Raw genomic sequence first — 15,395 nt, 5'->3', positions numbered from 1 at the left:
TCGCGCGGCGCAGCCGCTCGTCGACTAATCGCGCGAAGGATCGAGAATGACGTCAGGCTGCGCGACCGATCGCTTGTTCCTCTTACGCTTGTTTCCTCGCAGAAGACAAGACGCATTAACCGCGAGCATGGGTGTGTACACTTGTCGCAACGCTGTAACAGTACGAGAGAACCGAGGTTACGTCCCTGATCCCCCATTTGAAAAACCCTTTTGCTCGCGACCGACCGGTGCGTTGCTCGTTAATTGTCCAGCTTCTCGCCGTTCAATTACACCCGGAGTCGTTGGTGCGATTGCTCGTTAGGCGTTATCGATCAACGCGCTGCCATCGCACGGCTCGTTCTCTTCTTTCGATCAAGTCGTTAGACGTTTCGACGGCATTCGATTTTTAAGAAACTCGCGTTTAAGCCTTAACAAATATTTGCTAATCGATCGAATATCGTTCCCGCGATTTGCCAACAAAGATCTCCGCATCGTACATCGTACATCGTCGGTGTGGTGTCGATTTTATAGGAATCGACAACGTATAGAGATTTGTTCACCGTTAGCCTCGGTAAGGTATAAATTCTCCGCGCCTTTCTTTCGTTACACGCGTTTCCTGTCAAGTAGCGAAACAGATACAACAGCCAGATCGCAACCGGTGAGTAACGACTCCTTTTATTTTATCCGCGATAGTAATCGGTTCATTCAGCGTAGAAGAACGTAACGCCTTGATCACGAGAGTTCGAGGAATCCGTTCCAAGGTGGATGGAGTACTAGTAACGAGATCAAGGAATGCACCGCTCTCTCGCACGACCATCGATAGCTGATCGCGAACGTTTCCGCGTTATACCGAGAAAATCGTGCCTTGGAAACTTTACGATTCGGTAGATCGATTTATTATACATTAAAAGGTATTACGAAAGGTGGTGAAGCAGGTAAGTGTATAAAGTATCGTTGCGACAATCGTGCGATAATTCATTGATTCGGTGGACAGTCGTGTTTTGCAGTACCGTGTCCATGAGAAGGTAAAACTTGGCATCGCGTTAAAGAAGAAATCGACACGCATCGAATACGTATGTAAAGAGCAGCCCTCCGGGGACGTGATATTTTTCGGGCCGATGTGAAATTACCGAGAGCTACAGAGTCATTACCGTAATTAATTACGTCATCGATCAATCACGGTGACATTAAAAAGAACGCACAACAGCGACGATTAAGAGTGATCGATACCGAGCCCATCGTCATTAAACTAATCTTTAATGAACACGCGGACGAGAGGCGTTCCAACGAAACGAGAAATTCTCGCATCTTCGCTGTCTGCCAGTCCCTGTACTTTCGAGCGCGTCAACGCGAAAAAGGAAAAAGAAAGTTGACGTTCCCTCGAGTAGCGGAACTTGATTTCTCGATAAAAGGCATGCGAGAGTTCGTATTCCTCGGGGTGGTTTCTAGAAGGTGGATGTAACTATTCGAGCTGCATAGAATAGCTTGCACAAGGAGGAGAGTAAACCGGGGGAAAGAGTGGACGGAAAAAGTCGATGGCGAACGAAGGAAAGGAAAGGAAAGGAAAGGAAAGGAAGGAGGAGAAGAGGGAGGAGCGAGGATCTCGATGATGATAAATGCTTCCTGCGGAGAAACGTGATTTATGCCGTCATTAGAATAGTTGCCACGAACCTCCCGTGTAGGTGGTGCATAATGATCGCTACCACGGACCACTATGTACATGCAAACGCTCTCCATGGCTATCCGAGAAGTTGGCTTTTACAAAAAAGGCTCCCGTTGCTCGATGATTGCGACGCCCATAAACACAGTTCGCGACGGTACATTGGTTACTTACTATCCCCGTATCCGCGTGTTCGAGGCCTACTGCGTGTTTCCAATCTTCCAGCGACTAACCACTCCGGGGGACGTTTCGTTCGAGTTTTCGAGGATGATCGTTCGATCGAGCCTCTTTCCAAACCCTTTCCAAACCGCACCGAGCCAATTGCGTTCCCGCCGATCGATGCTAGAACTTGGGAATTGCCCGTAGATCCTATGCAAATCCTCGAATGCTCTTAGCAAGATTTTCATCGTGATTTTTACTGTTTTAAACGTTTCGAAGGTCTGATCGGAATCCACGAAATCCACGAAATAAGGTATTCGTAGCGAAGCTTCTCACGATTCTCAGGGTCTCGGGAGAAAGCGAGTGGAAGGTAGCGCACGGTACGGCTGACCTTTCATCAACGTTTTTTTCCCACTGGTGGAGATGAGTTAGGCGATCGATTAAAAGCTTAATTATCGAATGTAATAAGGACCACCCATCGTTCATTTAGATCCATCAAAATAGATACGCATTAATTGGACGAGGGGCAGCTCTCCTCTGATTACCTACTACCGATAATTATATGTTAACCACGTATTCAGATCCGGCTCGGCACGTACTCTGGAGAACCTGTTCCCCTACAACGGCGAACATTGAATCAAATTGCGTGCGCGTGCAAGTGTGTATACCAACTGTATTCACGCCTCCTAACCTTTCGCTGGTGGCTAGGTCTACGCGTAAATAATTAATTGCCGTTGGTCCCTACTAGATCGAAGCCATTGCAGCCACCGATGGTTGGCTTTCGTTTCTCTTACCACTGTGGACATCGTAATTCTATTTCTTTCCTTCGCTGTGGATTCGACGATGGTTCACGCTTCGGAGTATATGATATACCGATCGCGAGAAACTCGTAACTTATTCTTCGAGATACCGTTGAATCGTGCTACGACGTTAAAAAAGGAAAATTGCTCGTTCGTTCTAACCTGGCTCGATATTATGTCTGTTAGATTAGGTAAGATCGAGTAAATTGATCGAATAATCGAGACACGTTTCGATGAAGTATCGTTAGCGTGTACTCGAAACGTTCTTGTTTGCCACTAATTACATATATGGTAGGGGAAAAAAGAATACAGTAAAATGGTTCGATTTTCGAAAAAAACGGTATCGGGGTCAGAAAATTAGACCGAGACGCTGAAATCGATCGGTACGCGTAAAGTTTTGAAAGGCGAGCGGTAAATCGCTACTCTTTATCCCTTCCTATGGTTATTTCCGATTTTTCCATACACACGCCACATTATACACGCCAAATTACAAATTCCGATCGGAATATAATCTTTCACTGCCGTCCTTCGCGTTAAGTAGAGTAGAGGGTTCTGTAAATGGATATAGATAATTTAACCGACAAAGAAAACACTCGAAACGATACACGTTCCAAAAAGTTCGAATACACGTTCGAATTAAAAAATCAATCGATGAACGACTTAGTAATACACCCTGAAATCGGATAGCTGGAATATAAAAAGATATCTTGTTTTCTTTATAACGTATCACCGTCACCAGGCTTTCGTTCGGCTAAAAATTCTAGGAAACTAAATCAACGCGTGATTCTCGAGTCTCTCATTACCGCGAGACAGAGCCATAAATAATAATCGAAGCGGTTTATTAGGGGCTTATAAGCAGCTTATAAGCAGTTTATAAGCGCGACGCGTCATCTCTTCTTTTTCCGCGATTCTTCTCTTTCAATTGGTAGCTCGACAGCCACAATAACAACCTATAACGGCATGCTGCTTCTAGCTCCGGGATAACCGTTGAATATTTCTTCCACGAGATATCTCTTCTTTTTACATCAACGATATTTGCGATATAAGTAGATTCCTCAAAGCGATTGCGTTCTACGTTCGCTTCGCTTAAACGCATTCATCCGAATTATTCTAATTTCCGTTAATACTCTTTGATCCGGAAAAAATTTAGATTTTGTCAGAAAGTTAAAGACTCGGGAACAGGGATCGATAAAGTTGACGTTTCGCGCGAGCAACGAAGACGTAAATTCGAGCAAGCGGCATTTTCGACGACACGGCGGTTTTCCGCCGAAATCGAAGATTCGGATCGTTGACGACGATTCCTGTCTTTTCGCGAACAGTTCTTTCGACGTTAACGACGCAATCACGTCCTATGGGTATATAAACGCGATTTGTCAAAGCAGCAGGCGTACCTCACGCGAGAAGATGCATGTCCATGGCGCATTTTGCAGCCGGCGTGACCGAGCCTATCGCACCTCGCGATCATTCCTGGAAATTTAATAGACGCGTTCCGCCGTTTCTTGATTCTTCGACGACGACATCCGCCAGCCACGAGAACTTCGTGCAATTCGAGATAACGAATAAAGAAACCACGCTCTTCGGTAGCGTCCAAACGATACCAACAAACCACCCGGTCTCTCTCGTTCTTCTATTCTCCTCGGCAACGAATCGTGGTTCCCGTTTCTTCGCAAAGAAAACCATGGCAAGGTTCGCATGCCGAGTTCGTCGATCTGAACGATAGTGCTCGCGTTAGGCCTTGCCGCGCTTGTTAGAGATAGGTAGACCGACATTTGGAATTTGTTAACGTTTCACGAACATAGAGCAAGTGGATAGTTGCAAGTATTGTGTGCGGTCTTTGAGATAACGCGAAAATACTTCGTTTCGCGTATAGTAGCAGTGCATCGATCGTAAAAATTCTGCAACATAAAAAATTACTTCGCGACATCCTCCTTTTTTCTTTTGTAATACGTATTTTGATTAAACGCGGTACAATTTCTTTCTTATAAAGAAAAAGTCACCGTTTCGAGTGGTTCGAGCAATCGATCTCTCGTCGTTGGATTCGACAAATAGGATTTATCGAAACAAATGTAAGCGACCTAATCGACTGCCATTTCACATTTGGTGGCCTCTCAGAGAGATTTGGCCAGGACATTGTTCGAAGAAGGTTCCACCGCTTCGATCCTAATATCATCGAGCTATCCAATAAACGTAATGCCGGGCTTTGAAATGTCCCGTGCCCGTAAGCCACTCAAGATAACAAAGGGATCACGGTACAGCATCTTGCGGGGACAGCAGCAAAAGGGTGGATCGGCGTGTCAAATTCAATTCTAACTCACGTTAAGCGGTCGCTATCGAGGGCGTACCGGCGAATTAACCCACCAGATAATACCATTATCGTGGAAGCCTGAAATTACTGAACATTACGTATCGATGCCAATTACACTTGGTCCGTTGGTGTGTGAGCGTAACTGTGGGCGCGTAACTGCAGACGTGCCAACTCGAAACGATTACTTCATTTACATGTCGCGTAAATACGCGTGGTTCTGCCACGTGGTCAGATCGGGTCCTCGTCGATTACGAACCACCGATTCCACCGAAAATTACTTCCCAGAAGGGCATACGCGAGAATCGACCAACGGATTTGTTGGCCCGAAGCTTGTTATCGGCCGTTAAATGCCACAACGAATTAATATCGCGCGCTATGCGCTGCTATGCCGTGCTATCGTAATTTTATGACCGCGCTGGTTTCTACAATCTCTGTCGGAACTCGCCAAATGGAACGTCCATATTTTCTATTTCGATCCTTGTAACGACCGTCGTCGAAATAATATTTTTTAACAGGTTGCTATACATGTACGACGCTCGAGACGCTAACGCGCCTCCGTAGTCCGCTCGAGACTTTGAATCGATTAGTTTCGACGAAGAGAATGTCGCGATACAGTCGGAGAAAGATGAAGTACCGCCATTAACGACATTTGTACTTGTACGTCTTAATTTTGAACGCGCAGTCTTTTAAAAATTGAGTTCGTGCTTTATGTTCAATGGCGTAGAGAACGCTTGCAACAGCCTAATATTTCAACGCGAATTCATCCGGAGAAACTGCGTAGAGGCGAACAATTTTTCCGTTTCTAAAGATGCAATAAATATCTGATATAGCGAAACAGTTTATTTGCACGGTTGAACGTCTACCGGGAATAATTTATATCCATACTTTACCTGCGAGATATCAATCCTTCTAACACAATAAGCTTTTATACACTTTATTAAACCGAGAATTTATAACGCGGAGAACTCGCTGCATGGACATTGATTTGTTGTAACTTCAACTTTACCTATTCGTTGCACCACGCTTATTATTTGCGACGAATAATTAAAAGTTCGCGAGTTCGTAACGTTTACGTTGGCAACGCATCCTACAATACCGCTATTAAAGGTTACCATATAACGGAACGCTGATCATAAGTCGAAATCGAAGGTTCATCGAATCGTAAACCGCGAGTACAAGTGGTTGGCGATTTGAAATTTTACGACGGTTCCTTGCGAGAGCTTTGCGCGCACTCCGCCATTCTGTTCCATCAATTTTATAGTGCGATAAAATGGGATATCGCATGCGTAATAGCGAGAGGATCGTAGTTGGGCGCATTAAAACGCTCACACGTGCGTAAATACGGTTTCAAGGAGAAATTAACAACAAAGTATGCGGCTACTGCACTGCAAGGATCTATGCTAATTTTCGCCTCCCGCACCTGCTGCCTTCGACGGATTATAATTGACGACATATCCTGAATCTGATTTCCGGTGATTATACCTACACGGTACACCGATAAACGCGTCGTCGAACGTGTAAGAAGAATCGTCTTGCGATTCGAATTGCTTCGATGAACCTTAACCGAATTTGATCTCTTTCCTCTTTCTCGATGGGCGATCAACGCGAGCGATTTTGATATTTGCCACTGATTCCATATTCACCGATTAAAAGACCATATCGAGGAATCTTCGGCTAATTACGCTGGTCACAGACGAATCAGAGGCAGACTGTCCCAATGTATCAAAGTCAAATTCGATGAATTCGTGGTAGCACGAACGCGCGTAATTTCATCAAACTCCGCCGATGATTTAATTCGACAAGTCACAATTCGATCGATGCGCGCATGCGGTCGAATCGAAATGAATCGTACCGATTAATTAACCATAGCGATGCGGGTTTGTCCTTATCGAGCGATAGAAACGAACGTCACGGCACGTTACAGTTTCCGCGTAGCTGCACTTGCGAGACGAGTTCGCAAAATTTCGTGTCTCTGTATAACACCGGGAAGGTCGATCGCCGCGAGCGGTAAGCGGTCACAACCGATTTCCTCTAGAAAATTGAGCAGACAAAATTGCTGTTGCGTGAGAATCCGCCCCCTTACAAAGGGAAGTTTACGCTCCTCCACGTTCAACAGAACGGACGTTCGAACGTCCTCCGCTCGGACCACCTATGCGATCTAATCTGATTTTGCCTCTCGCGATTCAACCTCTTCTCATTCGTACACGCATTTATTTCTCCATGGAAACCTCGTCCTGACTTGATTTATTAATCTATGTATCATCTTTTATTTTTATTTATACGCTACAATTTTATTCACGATCCTCGGAAGAAGTATCTTTCACGGACGTAGAAATTCGAGAGATTAAAGTTGCACATTTTTTTTGCGTAGTGCCGAGTAGTGAAAAAGTCTGAAGAAATTCTGTCGGGTGCGAAATTTAGAAATCGTTCGGTCCGGATTTTCGGAATCACGCTTACTCGAGGTTCGACTCTGCTTCGATGACATCACGGACCAAATCATAGCAGGTTGTTATTGCACTTGCAACGAAGTTAGATACAATGCAAGCGAAACGCCTGTACTTTCTCCGAATTACCTGATTTATACGATTCTACGAATTAAACGCTGTTTTGCAAGAATATTCGCTGGTAAACAAAGCGGCACACACGCGTACTTACCACGTACTTAGCTGAAATGAAATCGCAAATCTATCTAAATTAGGATATTCTCCGATTTTCAATCGTCGCTTCGTACAATCGAAGAAAATTAACATTCTGGAGCTGTAGTCTGCATCGACGCGTTAGCGCGCAAGGCAGGATCGCGCAATCGCGCGGCTTGATGCGGCACGGTGCGGTAATCGGCTAATAAGCAGCGCTGATAGCCTTCTTTCAGTTGTTCCGTGGATTTGAAGAGTCCGCTGCGGTGCGAAACGAGATACTCGAACGAACTCGACGGTTCGTAGGCGGCATAAATCCACGAACGCAAAAGGTTACTCGTACTCGAATTCGCCTGGAAGCTGATTGCGTTCGCGTGGATTGCAGACACTCGAGAGAATGAGGTGTGCGCGTTTACAGGTGGACGCATCGGCGAGGTGCGCCGTCATAAATCTGCCAAGCCATGGCAAATTAAATCATTATCTGGAAGCTGAGAGCAAATTGCGTCGATGCATGCTTCGTGACTCCTCCCTCTTTCGCATCCGCTCTCCCCTTTATCCCTTCTGCCCCTCTTCACGCGTCTTATCCACTTGCACGACCTTCGGCTTCTTCCATTGTTCTCGCGCTTCTCTTTTTCGCGAGATCGTGCGCTTCGTTGCCACCTCCGCGCGTTCTCTCTTTCTTCCCTCTTGCGCGCCGTTACCGCGTTACCTTTTACGCTCTACGCTCCACGCTCTACGTCCTTCCTCCCTGCGGCGAACTTCCGTGCGAGTTTCTCTCGCGATACCACACCCGTCGGATGTCGAGGATATACGTTCATATTCGTAAATTTCGCCTTTCGGTTTTGCGGCGCAGGCGAGACTGTTCTCCGCGAGCCGTGCCCAACTTGGAAATGTAATTTCGCCGAACCGAATCCGCCGGATACGGATGCCGCTTTAAACGCGGATGCGACTGCCACCAATTGAGGCGGTTTTATAAGCGTCAGACGCGGCACAGCGCGCTGGTGGGTGCGGTGGTCGAGAAATTGGTAGGAGATCGCTGCGAGAGTTCCCATTTTAGCAAATATTTTGCACGAGTAGGAGAGAAACTCCGGAGGAACGTTATCGATTCTCTGTGCTACTCGAAAGAGCTGCATCGAATACTATACACGAGGGTACATCGTATGGCAAGTCGAACAACTAGATCGTTTCTCTTATTGGCGATTCAAATTTCTTTGGTCTCGTATATTGTCAACCAGACTCGATATATCCTCTTTCTATATCTCGGTAGACGTAAATAAGCGCGACTTATTCTTTAAAAGCAAGATACTCCGACTTAATATACGGTCTTTTTGAAAGACGTTGTTCAAGAAGGAAAAGAATTTGAATTCACGTTTAATCTATATTTTCCCTAGATAATAGAGGATCGTTTCGTTTCACGACCGCGAAAAACTAAACCTCGGTAACCCGCGTTATCCTGTGCGCGTATATACCGGCTCGCGTGTATTTTCTTTACTGCCAGCGCTACTATGTTATCAAGTATACGCAAGCTGCAAAAGGTAAGCTGAGATAGCACATGGACGAGAATCCAGCGGAAGAACAGATATTATTTCTTAATGAAAAAATGTACAGCGACGTCTATATACATGCTTCATTAATTTTCCGCTCTTGTTTAACATTCATCCGCAAATATTCATACGTGTTAAATATTTTTCGCTAATAATCCGATAATTATTATTCGCAGTATTCATTTCTATAATTCCGTATAACGGACGAGGATCGAGAACATTTCCGATATCGACGATTTAAATCGTGCAAATATTTTGCATTTCCACGAAAGAGATAGTAACGGTAAATAGTAATAATCAAATATCGAAAGACGATGAAACACAATCGTCGTAAGGTAAGTTTGACTGTTTGCTTTCGATATCGAGGAATCAAAGGTAAAGCTGTGTACCGTATCTCTCGTAATCGATATGAAAATTCAAGTAGAGCACCCGTACGATATATCAGACGCAGCGAGCGTATTTTCCTATTCTACTTAATTCTACTTTATTCGTCGATAATTCGTAAACTCGAAATTACGCAAGTTTCAGTTTTTCTTTCATTTCTACGACGAATCCATTTCGTCTAATCTCGTTTAATCTATTTCCACTGCTCTGGAAACGCGGAATAACGAAAGAGCAGAAAGAAAGAAATGGAAAGAATCAACGAAGACGGTAGGACAAAAGCGTAAAACTCACCAGACCGTCACAGGCGGATAAGGCAACCTGGGAATTCGGATGTCCCTGAATGAAACCCCGATAATGGCACTTGCTCGAGCGATTTTTTGACCGGCTGCGCACATGTACGTCTCGTTTCCGTCTTTCAACGACCATCCCTGGTCCGATGAAGTTGTCCACGGCCGTCAGTTCGATGTGGTACTCGTTACCGGCCACGGACAATCGATAGTGTACCACTGGCCCGTCCTCGTGATGGTGGTGGGTCACGTTGTGCGAGATAAGCTCCCCTCGGTAGGTCACTTTTCGAGGTATCACTATCTCGTGCTCCTGGACGTGCTTCTCCATGGTATATATGCCTGCAATGGGAATGATTCTGATAAATTCGTGTCACTAGACCAGCAAGTACTCCTGTGCACGGTAGAGGAGCACGCTACTCGTTATCGCGATATAGCGAGATGGTGTTTGATCAAAGCATCAAGTTGCACCGCTGATTGATACGTGACCAATAGGGTTGCATGCAACGTTCCGCGTTTTTCGATAGCATCGGTCGTCAGGAACTTCCTTTTAAAATTTCGTCTCGCGTATAATCCGTTTTACGCATGGGCGTACGTTTTCTTGGGCGTAGAAAATTTATTCGTAACGCGTGATATATTCTGCGCGAATATTCCGCGAAGAGGCAGCGATCGCGTAAAACAACGTTATATATTAATCGAGTGTTTACCGGCGGCGGTTTCACCGGGGTAATGCAAGATAACGCGATCTGTGGTAGAAGCGAGTGGGCAGAGACTCGTAAACGCCGACAGAGACGGCAGAATTCAACCCGAGGGAGGATGTGATTGATTACGGACACCCAGCGCTCTGCATCGAGCAATATTTCAAATAAATAATTGCATCAACGTTGCCCGGTGTTTCATTAAGACAGCTATCGCGACGTGATTGTAAACCGGCCCGGCGGAATAATACTCGGATATCATTCATATTCTCGAACGTCGTCTTAAGTAATTGCTCAGAGTACTGTAACGCTCGAATTTTGCACCCTGGCCGCTCGTACTTGCGGTTTACGGGAATTTCGTTCGTTAGTTGATAACGTTTAATGCTTTCTGACGTTCTCGCCGGCATCTTAAATCCTACCGTGGCCCTCGAGCTTGGCGCGATAATAAAACTTCATTTTTCTTCGTAAACGAAGCTTTTCCAAGGAAATAACTGGCCCCTACCGGGTAGGAGAAAATTCGAAAGAAATTACGTTGAAGCAAAATTCGTCTTCCGAGTATCGTGGAACATTTTTATCGATTTTTACCGATTTCCATCTTACGCGAGCCGAGCGGAAACGAAGAAACTTGAAATTTCACAAACATCCGCATCCTTTGCGACGTTGCTGAAACTGCAAACTAGCGACCGCTCGGCATGCTCCGTCGTTGAAACACTATAGACGCATTAATAGCGTTAACTTTTTTTTTAAAAAAACATCGAATAATGCTTACCGTTACCTGTAATCACGATATCTCGTTAGTTCTCATGTTCTAGTTAGACAAGCGAGACACTGTGTAATTCGTTTTTTATCCCAATTTTTTTACCAGCTCATGGAACTCATTATGCCGTAAAGTCAACGGCGAATAGAGCATAGAGGCTGCGAAGCGGTATTTGTAGCGGATTGGATACTTTTCAACCTTCCTTTCCAACTTTTATTCACTTAGCACAGCGTTGCCACCGTTGAAAATTGCATTACATTCATTTCCACCTCGCTCTCTTTCCTTCCTCCATTTTTTACCTTAGCATTTTTATCTATTTTTCATTCACGCAGTACTTCGTTACACCGCATAATCGCGGAGCTTGTCACGTGAGTTTTATAAGCGAGCCCGATGCATTATCCAATGAAAGAATCGCCTCTAAGCACAGATCTACCGAGGAAGTAAGCAGTCGGTATCGATCGTTTCATTTTTCCGATATTTGCTGTTCTACCTTTCCAAAGCTACGTGTTCGTGAAGTTTCTCTCAAATTTGGTATCATCGTTGCGAGATATTATCCGAAGCGACGATCTTCTTTCCTTCGCGTTTACTCCGGGTTGGCCAACAAATTTTGACATGATTTTTGCTTCGTCGAAGCAACGCGAATACCAAAATACGTTTAAAAGCGCGAAAAGGATGGAACGAACCGCAGAACTCGCGAGCACGAGCGAACAATTATCCGCAATATCGGTACGCGGCTGGCAAAAATAATTCGGAACAATGGCACAACGATCGGCCAAACATCGGCGACCGCAATATGATAAGCGGTTGGCCGATCGGGTGACAGCGGCGTAGCCGAATGAACGACAGTTATGCATCGTAAAATTGATGTAATAATTTCCGACTTATTCAATGGGTCGAAGCACAACGTCGACCGCTTAGAAAAGAACCGCTGTGGATTCGATTATTCGCTGCTCATCGATCTTGAAGTCTGCGCGCCAGCACCTCTGATTTTTCTTCGTCCCTCGACCAACGATAGAATGTCACCGGCAATTTGTCATCTTGGCGCCCACTTGCCGATACGTCTCGATCGCAAACACGAAGACCATAAAGGTTCGTAAAGGGAATCACGCACGTATATCGTGCTTTGTCGATCCTCGTGTCGCAAACTAGCTTCGCGCATTGATCGCGTTAATTCGTATCCGACTATCCGGAGTGTATTATTTTATCGTGAAGAAGGATCGTTGGGTATTCTTTATTGTCTCGACTAGTTTCGAGCACGCGTTGGTTAATGCTAACTTACTTTTCTGTTCTTTTTCTGTTCTTGCAAACAGGTGGTCGTATCGTCAACTACGTATAAACGCATTCGATGAGTGTTCGAAGCTCGTTTAGAGATTCTCTTACAAACGTTTACGCGAATCGAGTAACTCAGGCGATAGGTAAAAGCTATCGGTTAGTTTAGACGCGCCAAGGACGATCCAAAATCTTCGATCGAACGAAAAGCGCAAATACGAAGCAACGTTGTTTCTAAGAAAGAAGAGAAAAAAATCAATTTTATCCATTACCCTGGAGAGAGGCAGCTCGAAACTAGATATCAAAGAAAATAACGACGAAACGCGCGTCTTTGTTAAACCGGTCGATTGCATTGGTGGAGGAAAAATCTGGAACGGCCCCGTCCGTTTCATTGAAGACGATATCCGATCTCGGTATGCAGATTGGATCTCAACGATGTTAACTGTCAGTCCGCTCTTACATGAAGACATATTACGGCAGCTGAACCGTGGCTGCATTCCCGACGTCTTTTTCTCTCTGTCCTCCTCGGCCAGAGGCTAACCACAATTATTCTATTAGACGTTAGATCACCGTCGACAATAGTAAATTGTAGTTCGATCGATCGATCGGTGTCCACAACAACGATTCACGCTCGACGAACCGTCGATGTCTTTGATATATGACGCTATTTATGATCGCATTTATACTTGCGTACACGGAGGACGAACCGCGATTTCAGGCCTCGTGAAATCGATAACGGGCGTTTAACGAAGGTTTATCGCTGTGACTTTTTATCGGCGCTGGTATTTCAGAAAAATACTAGATCGGCGTTTAGTACTTAGGCATTTCCCCGTCAATTTGATACCGATATAGAAACTCTAGAAAATAAAAATATGGAAAGCCGAAGGATTAAGCGTTTCCAATGAAAGTTCTTCCAACGTTATTCCTGTCAAAGCGATAACTCCGAGCGAGTATCAATATGTCAGTTTCAACGTGAAATACAGATAGAGGGCGAACAAAGCGTTTTATTCGAGTTGCGAGTAGTTTTAAGAATCGATAGAGTTAAATTATAGAGAAGTTCCGCTCGTTTACCAGCTTCTGTCCCGGCACCGAAACACCCAAGGCTAAGGAAACAAGGATACAGTACGCTAGCGTTCCTTCTTGATTCTTACCATCGATCCGCTACGAAATCGAGCCACTTCTCCGATGGATTGCTTTCGAGGATGAATAATGGCAATATCGTTGAGACAAAATTAAGGAGGCTGTTAAAATCAAACGAGATGGCGCGAAAAAGAACTCTATTTAAAATCGTTTTACCGTCAACGGGACTTGGACGGGTGAAATTTTGTAATAAAACGAGATCGTAAAAAATTGAAAGATTTGACTGGAACATCGTTGTAGCGTTAAAAGCGTATTTTATTGAATATGAGCAAATTCGATTATTTTCATGGATATGGAAAAAGTCGAAGTCATCGATGGACGGTTATCGGGAAAGAGTGACGTAAAATCGTCGAAGGTAACGCACATTCGATACGGTGCTTCATAAGGGAGTAACGATAGCGCGGATCGGTCGATTCACACTGTTTATCGGATAATTTCATCTCTACGTTAATATCGAAGGCTAATCAGCTTGTTGGTAACGAGTCGCAGCGGCATCGATCCGCCGCACGTTGTCGCGAGGAGAATTATTCGCGCGACACGGCTTATTACGAATAGGCCGGAAACCGGACCTAAAATATACCTGAAATTCCGGTGGCTCTTCGCGCGGTATAAATTTTGGAAAATATACGGCCGTCGACGAATGATAAATGTAAACGGCCGTAATTAATGATGCGTGGCAAGCACCGGGAATTATGCGCGTGAATGGGATTATCGCCGAACAAACGCACCTCTCGCGTCCAATCTCCCCCCGTTGAAAGAATTCGCATGGATATCGATAATTTTCATGCAATTCGTTTTACACGATTTTCTACGTACGATGCGTTTCGACTGCGTATGTATCTGCAAATACATAACTAAAATGTCCAAGAATTTGAATTCCGTTCCCATACCGTTCAAGCATCTCCTATATAGCGAACAGATTTACACCTGTCCGATAGTTTGGACGAAATATTTCCCGATTATTTGTATAAAAAAAAAAAAAAAAAGAAAAAAATTGGAATCGGAAATTCGATGAAATTACTTAACATTTCGTACGCTTGTATATCTTTCGATCAATAGACAGACAGATATCTGCGAGCACGATGAATTTTCAAAAAAAAAAAAAAAAAAGAAAAAAATTGGAATCGGAAATTCGATGAAATTACTTAACATTTCGTACGCTTGTATATCTTTCGATCAATAGACAGACAGATATCTGCGAGCACGATGAATTTTCATTATTTTAGGAAGGAAAACGGTAGCATCTGTTACGATTTATTATCGTTCGTCGTAATATATTATGATTGTTAGTTACCGCGTATACATTGTTGAGAGGATAAACTCGTTGGCCGTTAACTAACTGGAGGCAACGTTGCAGTTAAGTTTATCTTTGAACCTCTCGAGCGGTTCGAACTCTTGACAAGTAAAGAACCACTGGTCTCGTGCCTCGATTACTTCACAATGTACCATCCGGATGGTTTGACCACGGGACGACTAACGAGTATCGGTCATAATTGTCGTCATTATCGGCGAACGGTCGCATCGATGTCACGGCGCGCGGCGTAATCTCAGTTCGGCAAAAACATTTCTACCCTGTAAAAATCGCGTGCCTTGCGGCGCTCAAATGGCAACCTTGAACCACTTCACGGTTAATCAAGATATCGATCCTGGCTGTAAAAACGATGGTTCGATTTCTATGGTGATTGTCGGGAAGGTGGGTGTCGCGGGTGGCCGGGTTCTCGATACTATCGGCCGCGGGATACATCGTGGCGGTAGCTCGCTAGGAAAAAACGTCGATCGTTGG

General features: G+C 44.7%; 1 protein-coding gene across 4 annotated transcripts in view; it reads right to left on the bottom strand.

Annotated features, from left to right (window-relative positions):
* LOC100741630 (A disintegrin and metalloproteinase with thrombospondin motifs 10-like) overlaps positions 1–15,395 on the bottom strand; it is a 93,345-nt gene that overhangs the window by 21,553 nt on the left and 56,397 nt on the right. For all 4 annotated transcript variants that reach the window (XM_024369476.2, XM_012388753.3, XM_003491516.4 and 1 more), the window contains one exon: positions 9,756–10,090. In XM_024369476.2, coding sequence (XP_024225244.1) covers positions 9,756–10,090 — 335 coding nt within the window. The remainder of the gene's footprint in view (positions 1–9,755; positions 10,091–15,395) is intronic.

Source organism: Bombus impatiens, unplaced genomic scaffold, assembly GCF_000188095.3.
Source record: "Bombus impatiens unplaced genomic scaffold, BIMP_2.2 scf_0581, whole genome shotgun sequence".
Lineage (NCBI taxonomy): Eukaryota > Metazoa > Arthropoda > Insecta > Hymenoptera > Apidae > Bombus > Bombus impatiens.
Note: the sequence above shows the minus strand (reverse complement) of the source record. Positions and strands in the feature narration are given on the sequence as shown.